This window comes from Chelonoidis abingdonii, chromosome 7 (genome assembly GCF_003597395.2).
Source record: "Chelonoidis abingdonii isolate Lonesome George chromosome 7, CheloAbing_2.0, whole genome shotgun sequence".
NCBI lineage: Eukaryota > Metazoa > Chordata > Testudines > Testudinidae > Chelonoidis > Chelonoidis abingdonii.
The window spans coordinates 68,377,485-68,388,040 of record NC_133775.1 but is presented as its reverse complement, the minus strand read 5'-3'; the positions used below and the strand labels follow the sequence as shown (position 1 = coordinate 68,388,040).

General features: G+C 49.1%; 1 protein-coding gene across 1 annotated transcript in view; it reads right to left on the bottom strand.

Moving 5' to 3' along the window:
- Nucleotides 1-4,472: 4,472 nt before the first annotated feature.
- The window catches only part of TMEM121 (transmembrane protein 121), a 171,906-nt gene continuing 165,822 nt past the window's right edge, over nt 4,473-10,556 (bottom strand). The window contains exon 2 of the mRNA XM_075067995.1: nt 4,473-7,821. Coding sequence (XP_074924096.1) covers nt 6,073-7,011 — 939 coding nt within the window. The 5' untranslated portion in view covers nt 7,012-7,821 and the 3' untranslated portion in view covers nt 4,473-6,072. The remainder of the gene's footprint in view (nt 7,822-10,556) is intronic.

Genomic DNA, 10,556 nt, shown 5'->3' with positions numbered 1-10,556 from the left:
ATCCTGGGCCCTGAGTGTAGGCTGCCCCAAGCTGGACTGATTTCCATGTGGACAGAAGCTCAGGCAGTGTGCATACCGTGTAAGTGCATACCCTGTACACAGATAACCAGGAGACCCCAAGGCAGCTATCTGTCTTGGAGTAGTAAGGAGGTAGTAGGGACACCAGCAACAAGCATGCCCTTCCTAGGATGGCAAGGAGGGGGCAGCACTGATCCTGCACCAAATGCTTAATTTGTGCCAGGGCTGAGCCTACACTCCTCTAGGCTTGGCAGTTCATAGCCCCAGCATGTCTGGACTTGCTGCATCAATTCTGAATGTAAAAAAATGATTTATGCCCCAGCACCTCTTTCATTACAAATGAAGCAGTGCCTGTGTAACCCACACACCTCCTGAGTGTGGTGTTCTGTTCCATCTAGTGGCACAGAGACCACTTAAAGAGAGAGAGAGATAAAATGAGTCTGCTCTACAGCCTTAGCTAAGAGACAGTTGGCTTTTAGCTCATGCGGTAGAGGTTCATGCACTAAACTCCTGAGGCCTCAGGTTCAATCCTGCCCACCGATGACCGGGGTCTGTTGGCGTTACACCTGCACTAGTTTGTGGCTACAGCTCTCAGTGGTCTCCATTCAGCTAGAAAATGAGCTAAATTCTACTCTGGCCATACCACTCCCTCTCCTTGGTTGGCAAGGGGATTGGCACCTTTATTGCTTGGGAAGCATTTTGAGCTCCTCCAGTGAAAGGTGCTGGAGGCGTGCAAAGAGGGGTCAGGCTGTTACTCTGACATTCCTTTTGCCTGCATGCAGCAGGGAGGTGCAGCAGCTGTGGCTCATGGGCAGTGCTCAGTGAAGATGTCTTCTGCAGAACTTCCAGCAGTTCCTTTTGGATTGACTGGTCAGGATGAGGGAGGGAGGCAGTGAAATCAGACTGCACACTAGCTGCAAGTGCTGTGTCTGATGACTTATGGCAACCTGGAAGGCATGTTTGTATGAGCGCTTAATGCAGTGGATATCCCTTTGTTCTGATCTTCTGCATGCAGGAGTAAGTCTGTGTCCCATAAAAGTTACTGACCCATGTTCCAAATGACAGTAGCCATCATCTGTAACGTGGTTAGCGCTCATGTAGCATCTTTATACAGTACCAGTGCCAGAGGCATTGCAGGAATTGGAAGGGCCGGTAGGTTTACCATTTATCTATTATGAGAAAAGCTTGAAAAGAATGGGACATAAATTAATTAGACACCAAAAAGAGGGGCAGAATGTTATTAAATACGAGGGAGTTAATTGCACTGATGCTAATCGTGATGTATTCTAATGGCATCAGTAGGGTTATCATGTAATTCCAGAGTAATTTAGCAATTTAATTAATTTCTGCTAATCCATTTTAAATATCTGCTCTGCTCTCTTTTGCTCTCTCAGGGAACAGAATGAGATGTCTATTCTCCAGTGCTGCCCACTCTATTTGGAGCCATTTGAAGATCGTTTGCTTTTTTTCTATTTGCTTTTCTTCCCTTCCTGTTTTTTATCCCAGTGGACAAACCGCACAACATCACCCAGGAGGGAAGTGGCCTCCACAGAGTTAACAAACATGGCTCACAGCTAGCTCTTCTTGAACAGGGAGATGTGTCCCATGGAGGTTAGATTCAGGTGTGAGGACAGCTGAGTGGTTGGATGTAGCTGGAGTGGTCTGTCAGCACTACCAGGTATCAGAGAGAGTCCCCAACAAGGTAGCAATGCTGAGCAGACTGGAGTGGCTGCTTTCATTAGGAGCCTAGATCCCTGCCCTGGGTCAACTGTATTGTCTGGGCTCTTAGGACTTGCAGGTAAATCCTCAGGCTCAGAACACAGCCCACACTAGATCTGGGACAAGCCCCACAGCAAGATGTAGCATCACTTACTGTGGCCCATGTTCTCAGGGAGGTGGGAGTGGAGCGGGGGCTACCTTTCTGTTTCAAGAGGAATGCAGACAACACCAGCTCCATTTAGCACCAATTATACGATCAATTTGGTGACTCTGATCCAGTGTGTGGGGTGCCAGCTAACCATGGGTATCCACACTAACCAGGGACAGCATATCCCCATGTTCCCACAGCCATCTGGGAATCGTCTGCTGTGTGCGGGGAGATTGCACTTTTGTTGGGGTGGCAATAGAACCTCATGAAGGAGTTTATGTCTCGTTACAGCTCCGAGGAACCCTGGTCACTGAATAGGCTTAGTCCCAGCTTGTACAGGGGGGTGGCTGGGGCTGGAGTCAGTGGGGTGAGGTCGGACAGGTAGAGTGGCTGAGTGTGTGTGTGTCAGGGGTGAGGTGTATCTTTTCTTTCAAAATCCCATGGCCATGAGGGCTCACACTAGCTGTTCCTAGATGACCGTGTTGTTGCTGTGGCCTTGTCCCCTGTATGGTCAGCGCTGGAAGGCATCAGTGCAGATTGCCCATTGCTGTGCAGATAATGAGTGCTGGCTCCAGCTTTCCCAGTGTGCTGCAGTGAGACACACTAAGTACAGTCCCCTGGGTGCCCATGCAGACAAGGCTGTTGTCCTGACTAGAGACGGGCTAAAACCAGTCCTGGTCCAATCCTCTGTCTTGCCCTGCCCTGCCCCCCGCCTTGGGGTAAAGGGAGCTCAGATTCAGGTCTGAACATGGTAACTGGGACAAGTTCAAACACTCCTGACACTGGGCGAAAGCTCCCACTTGGTGCTCTGTGCCCAAGCCCTGACTGTGATTGGCCAAGCCCACACCCTGAAGTGGGCACTGCAGGCTCAGTGACATGCAGATGCGGGCCCGTCTCTCACCCTGACAGCAGCTTTCTGTCAGGGTGAGAGATGGAGTGATGACTGCCTGGGCAGTCTGGCTGTAGAGGATACAGCACTACCTGTTGGGGTTCCCAGCAGCCTGAGCATTATGCCTGGGCCCCTCATGCACAGAGAGCAGAGTGAACCCTGCAAACCCACAGTCTTGCCTGGCTCGGGAACTGGCAGGAACACCCATCCCCGCTGCCCTTCTCCCACTGCAAGGTGGGGATGGCATGGGGGAAGGGCCCGTGTAGGCTGCAGGGAAGGCAGGGCCCTGGTCAGGACTGTGGAGCTGCTGCTGGAGGGCTCTGGGAGTATCGTGGGGCTGCAGTGATTTCTGAGTGAAGCCTAGTGTCTCAAAGGCTGTGAAGGGGTCTCCAACCCAGGGCAAGATCTGGTGGTTTGCATGAACTACGAGGAAGGTGCCATCGCCACAGGAAGGCTTCACGGCAGAGGCCATAGGGCTGCAGTGGCACCTGACAGGCCCTTCCAGCTCAGTGATTTGGGACTCCTGGGGACAGATGTTGTCAGGGCAGTGAGTGAGCACATGGGGGCAGCAAGCAGGAGGGTGCAGTGCCCCAAAGGGGCAAGGTGGCAGTTGGGCCATGGCACTGCAAGGAGGAGTGGTCTGTACATTGTCCTCTCAGGGAAGTGTGGCGTGTCCCTAGAGCTCAGTCCATAGCTACTCAGTGAGCCCCTCCCCCCCTTCAAAGAAGGAGCATCAAAGCGAGCTGCGGCTTTCATGAGAACTGAGGTACTGCTGCCCACCCTCTGCCTCCTCCTCTCCAGCGTTCCAGAGAGCAGGCCATGTAGGAAGTCTAGGCATATGCATCTGAAAATATTGCCCCGCCAACTGAAAGCTGATAGATATCTGCATTGCAGTGGGATGGCCGCTGCCTTGGCTGACCCCTACAGTTGAACCCAGGTCATCCAGCACTAAAAAGCACATGCTGCTGCAGCACACGCTGAACAGCCAACCTCTGAAGGCGGTGGTATGAAGCAGCAACAGACTCACAGCCTTTAGGGGTCAGGAACAGGGGATGACACATACCCCTCATGGTAACAGTGTGTTACAGTAGCACTATAGCCAGTAAGGATCACTTATTGCCTGATGGCAAATTAGATTCCATGGGCACCTGATCAGGGTAAATAAGAATCTATGTCATGCCAGCAGTGTCCTGCCATTGCCCTGGTGCCCTGCATTGTGTATGGTCCCCGAGAAAAGCAGAATGGGAGACTAGTTCACAGGGTTTTGACGTAGGGCTTCCTGGTTCAGGGAGGACAGGAGCCTCAGCAGCAATGTGCTCTGGGGTGGGGAGGAAAGCAAGTGGCATGACCATGTTATTTTGGGGGTTAGCAGTACCAGCATGGCTGTATTATGGTGGGTAGGGGCAGCAGGAGAGAAATCAGAAACTTTGGCCTGTGGGACATTCTGAAATTTGTTTTCATCCAGTATTGGGATATGAAGTTGAAATTTTCACAGAATGGAAATTCTGGGAAAAAAAAATCTCATTTCTGAAACATTGAAATAACCTTACTGAAATGTTTAATTTTAATATATTTAAATACCATATAATATTAGAATTAATATTTTATAATGTAATGTAAAAATCAAACTGAAACAAGAAAATCAGAATGGAACAAAATGGGAATTGCAAAATGATATGAGAAAGCACAGTACTCTAGTTTGATTGCCAATCATTTTGAAACTTTTCTATAGAAAACGTCATCAAAATCAACACATTCCCATGAAACATTTTGCAATCGATGAAATAGCATTTTCTGATGGAAAACTGTTCCATCAATTTTTTTTTTAGCTAGCTCTAGGCAGCAGAACGAGCAAGCTATGGCACCTGGGGGAGGCCGTGAGATGCATCATGATCATGCTCTCTGGGGAGAAGAGAGCACAGCCATGTGCTCTGGAATCAGGATGGAGTAGCAAGAGAAGATGCTGTGGAGCTTGGAATGTTGGGGCAGGAACTGCTGTGAGTTCAGGTGATCCCAAATGAGATGGGACACCAGCAGTGTTGCAGTACTACAAACCCTCCACATGCCGCCAAACACAGACACAAAACTACAGATCCGTTTGTTCTCACTGAGTTTTTATTTTTATTATTCAGCTGCCCCACAGCTGCTTGTATGAGCCATTTGCCATGCTGAAAGGGGAGAAGATCTGTCCATGGTGCTGGTTCCCAGCCCTCCCATGGTCATGTGGCTCAAGCAGCACTTCTTTCCGTTTTATGGAAATATTTTATTTTTAAAAATATAGTAGCTGTGGAAAGCAGCCCTCTTTATAAACACTGATGCTGGAGTGAAATGCATCATCATCGTCATTATTATTAGCTCTCCTTGGCATCTGCTTCTACTCATGTTGGCCCTGGTTGGATTCACCAGGGCAGCTGCACTGCACCATCTGTTGTAGTCAGGAGTGTTCGCACTGCCAGCACGAGCGAGAGAGAGAGAGATCCTTCTAAAAATAGAAATATTGTGCTGCGTCATCTGAAGTGAACAAGATACATAAAACACCAGCATTAGATTAACATTAGCTTGTCAAATACTGCTCCCCGCTGAGTTGGCTTAGTGCACTAGCAGAGATGGATATCCCTGCTTCCCAACCAGCAGCCTGAGCCGAGTAGCAAGAGAATGAGAGGAGAGACATAGCTGTTTATTGTATTGGGTGCTACTTTTTGTGTTGTTCCTGCTGGGACAAATAGCAAAGGGAGCTGTTCCAGTGGATTACAAACCAAAAGAAACCAGACCCAACAATGGGGATTCCCAGAAAAGATAAAAAAAGAGACAGTTATAAATAGGGAACAGTAAACACAACAGTTTGAAATAAGACACATCTATAATCACAGGATTAACTGGTGCAAACGCCCCTCCCGCCCATTCCCATTCCATACAAAGAACTCTGGTAGCAATATCTTCATTTCTGACTTGGAGCAAAGGTGAGAGTCTTAAGGAACAAAGAGACAAATCTCAGCATCAGGGAACTTGGTTGGGCAGGGGAGGAGTGAGTGGAAGGAAAACAGAGGCGTAGCTGGTTCTGGTCTTTTGCAAGTTCATTTGGTTATTCTGGAGAATTCCTAGGGCTATACCTGAGATGAAGAGGTCTAGGAAACACTCCATAGTTTGATTAAAACTTGGTAAGTGTTTTGTGCCTGGGAGAGCTCTCCTTGTTGGGACTCATCCATCACGCACGCCCCATACAATGAGAGAGCAGCTTCTCACCTCCCTACACCCCCCAATGCAATGCAAGCCAATGCTGATGTCTGGAGGTGATCCGTCATGTATCCAGAATTTCCCTGGTGGGTGACTGCTCATGAGAAATTCCCTGTGTACTGTGGATAGTCTGATTGTGAGAGATTGAGTTCTGCTGGAGCTCCAGGGCAATAGCATTCTGGGGGAATTCTTTCACCTGTTTCTTATACTCTAAGAAAGTGCATGCTTTGGTGGCTATGGCAATGATGTTCTTGCCAATAAAGATAGTGGAGACCCTGCTGTCCTGGAACAAGACCATGTTAATGGCCCGGATGAATATGGTGACAATGTTGATGGTGACCAGGCTCAGCACAGGGTACAGCATCATTTTCTGCGGAGCAATGTGCTCCCCTTGCATGCTAATCTCACTAAGAGAGACACAAGGCAGGGTCAAGAGCAGTATGTAACAATAGAAGAACATGAGCCCTTCTGCCCAGATGGGAAGCCCAGTCTTGTGTGGCTCCCATAGATTGGCCTGAATATCTAATATATCCAGCAGGTCCAGGGCCACCCAGAAGAGGCGTCCCCGCAGATCCTCCTTCTTCCTGAAGGTTCTTATGTACTCCATGCTGTCCAAGGCAACCAGCACCAAGTAGAGCCCTGGCACACAGATGGACAGGAGTAAGGTCAAGGCCTTCCTGGCCACTGTCTCCAGATTCTTCTTGTCTGCTTTGTAATTCTGAAATATAAAATACAGTTTAATCTCCAGCACAAAGATGTAGAGAAACCACAGGATCATGGCGTAGCCCCGCTTGGCTGTTTTCACCTCAGCGCCCACCCATACTGCCACATAGCGCAGCACAATGAGGAAGCAGATGTCTCCCACCAGGACAATGATGCAGACACCAATCTTCCGTGGCCCTTGGTTCTGCTCCACCAGGTAGGCATCCATGAAGGCCATGCTGGTCATGATGACAATGGTGGTCAGACACACGTGGCGCTTGTCAGGCGGCGGCAGCACCATGGTGAGGTGAGCTGCCCTCCCTCTCTCTCTCTCTTGCGCCTCCTTGTTTCACTTCAAGGGAGGAGGCCCATGGGCTGAGTGAAGAGGCTCATCAGTTATAGACAAAGCACCAAGGCCACCAGGAACAACCCCCCATAAAAAGTCCCTGAAAGGACAAATCAATAGACAATCTCAGCTCTCAAGGGTCTCACATCAGGGTGCTGCAGCAAAGCAATGCACCTGGAATTCCAAGTGCATTGCTTAATAACAGCTGATCCCAAAGGTTTAAATCCAGTAGCTCTGCTCTTTAGGCAGAAAAGCGGGTCCCTCACTGAGCCTTCAGATAGATCCTCCACAACATCACCTAACACTCTCCAGTGCTGTTCCCAAGGGCTCCGCAGGGGTTAAACACATGGAGTCCTCATTAAGAAATCCTCTGCCCCTTTGCTGGGTTTTCCATTATTGTCAGTAAGAGGGGAGAGAATGTCCCTGCATGGCCAGTGGGCAGAAAGTCAATGTCTCTAATGCGCTTCCTGGCACCAAGCCAGAAATTCTCCTCCAGATCCTTGGAAATCAGATTAATAATCAGGCAAGTGAGTCAGATCTGTACTTCCAGGAGCCAGTTGGGGTGAAGCAGCTCAGGAAATGGTGCTTTCCTCCTGGTGAAGGGCTTAAGAGTCAGAGATTAGGGGCTTTTTACTACCTCATCCGAGATTCCCCTTTCCCCGTCCTCCGACAGAAATCTCATTTGTATTATCCATAGTGAACCTTGTTCATTCTTCCTGGCACTGGGTTTAAATCCTTCACCTCTGGCCCACCATTCACTGCAATCTGTAAGAGACCAAGGAGAACACTGGTTAAGGGCTTGCCAGTCACAGATACCGGGGGTGGGGGAGGATGCATTTGTGGAAGTCCCTCAGCTCCAAAAGTGATGTATAGGCTGTGAGCTGGACTCCCTGCTTGTAACTGAGACTCCCGCACACTCAGGCTGCCTTAAACCTATGTTCACCAATGCTACTGGAGTGTGTGGGAGGCTAATGTCCGTCTTCCCTTTGAATACAACTTAAATAAGTACTAATATTAGAATGCCGGCCTGTGACTCTGGAAGTGCAGAATATCTTTCTATTCAGGGAAATGCACAGCAGGGTGGTGCAGTCACATGGATTTCCATAGGAAATATGTATCTAATGGCAGAGGTATAGAAGCCTCTTCCTAAGAGCTGCAGCCCTCAGGTGCAAGAGAATCCCTGCTGGTTTCTATCAGGCAGCAACACAGTGTGATGACTGGCCTATCAATTTACTCTCATTCTGAGCTTAGCTGTGAGAAGGGAGGAGCGGAAGGTCCTAAGGTGTCACAATAACCTAGAAATGCTGATGGGTAAAGGTGCAAAGGGGAGACAGAGTGACTGAGTCCAAATGAAAAGCCCATAACTTAAAGACTGTGTTAAACTCATGTCTGGTAAATAGGAACAAGGTGAGACTGAAAGTCAATGAGCTAGTATTGGCATGTCTGATATTAGGCCCAAGTGGTAAACAAAATAATGAGGGGATGGGTTGTTCTATTCACCACTGCCTTCAGGGTTTCTTACAGAAAGAGACTTTGGGAGAAAAGCTGGCTACTGGAGTGACCTTCACTATCATGGCTACCAACCTCACCATCTCCTGGGCCTGGCCCTTCTTTGTGCTAATCCTGAGAGGTGTCCTGACCCAATCAGGTCAGAGAGAGGGATCCCGATGACATCACCACCTACACCAGCTATGGCTGAATCCCGCCAAGTGGGACTTTGCCAGCTTTGTGTGTTCTTTTCCTTCCCCACTTTATTTCGTCTCTTTCCTAATCCTCTGCTTGTCCCTTCTGTCTTAATAAGAATTTGACTTAGCTGGCCAAGACCATCCACTTTACGGCACTGCTATGAGCCTGTGGCCAGATGGAGGTAGCTAAACCAGTGCCCTAAACAGCCTGATCCTGGTATGAGTTTGCCAGGTCTCGGCACAGCTGGTCAGACCATGTGTTGGGTCTGTGTTTTTCCAGCAGTGAGGCTGCATGTCAGAGTCAATCCCAGAGACAGAAGCTGCATTTTCTGCCTTTGCCGTTCTTTTCTCTCCCCTCATGTTTGTCTTGTTTTGTCTTCTTAGGAAATGAGATCCAATTTAACAACAGCAATAATGACTGCTCCAGCCCCTCTCAACGAATGTCTTCTCTTCCCCCCCAGATGGACAGTTCTTACCATCTAAAGGATTGTCAGACAGGGGCTTTTTCACTTTAAAGACTCTGTCCAGCTGTGGGGAAAGGGAATAAGGGATGTTGTTAAAAAGAAAGCCTCACTTAATACTTTGCATTTCAAACACATTAACTGTTTTCCTTCATTTCTATATCTTTACTAAAAGGTTTAGAAGTCCGTTTAATGGGGTATTTGCCATGGCACTGAGCAGATCTCTGTGAATCAAATCCTGTTTAACACTGTTTAATACTGGGCAGGGTCTGGGTTATGCTAACACTGTATATTCCATCCCACTTAACACACCACCAGCTTTCAAACAGTGCATACAAATAAGCATGGGTGACAAGTGCTGTCCCAGAGGCTCTGCGTGCTTTGATGCAGAGGGGCTCCAGCTCAGGACTGTACCAGTGTAGAAAGCTAGGAGGCTCCCTCGCTCCTCAGACAGGCAATAGTACACAAGGCCATGGTTCTGCCAGTGGCACAGTTGGGAATCAGCATTCACGGTAGTAGGGGCTGGGTGATGGCTACAGGGCAGATTACTGCCGCATATATGATGGCCCCCAGCTTGGTCAACACACTGGGGATTGAACCAGGGACCACTGGAGGTAAGAACATGAGTGGCTACAGCTAAAGAGTCAGGCAGCCGTGGGTGGGCTGTAACAAGCTCACGTTCTCTGTGGATCAGGTACAGTGGAGAACCTGTAGCACACACTCACCAGTGGGTTACAGAGTCCTGGCCAAACTCAAAGCAAACAGGAAGTTTAGCTTTTATGTCATTTTTGTCCCTACAGTCCTAGTGCTGGATGTTACAACCTGACCCAGTCTCCTTCTGTACAGGCACCAGTCTCCTTCCAGTGGACCTAATTGTTGGGTTCCATGAGCTTCCAAGCCATTTGGGTCTGGGTAGAATCCAGTCACTGTGTCTAGCTCTGTGATCCTATGGCACACTCCTGGGCTCATGCCCTTCCTTGGGATGTGGGGCACAGCTGCTCTAGACCCCAAAATCAGTGTCAGAGACCTCCCAACCACCCACTCCCCCCAGTCACTTACACACTGCCCACCGAGGCACTCTGGCCTTCTAGTTTAACCGCTTTGCGTACAAGGTGCCAGGGAGGTAAGCCCCCCAGGCTTGGCAAAGGAATTTCTTAGCCACAGAGACATTTAAAGCTCTCAAGACTTACAGCTCTTTGAACCAATGTCCTGCGTCCAGGGACAGCTCCAGGCACCAGCATCCCAAGCAGGTGCTTGGGGGCGGCAATCTACAAGAGGCGGCAGTCCCTGTGTTTTTGCCCCCAAGCAATGCGCCGAATTGATGGTGGGGCAGTCTGTGTGCCGTTAGGGCAAC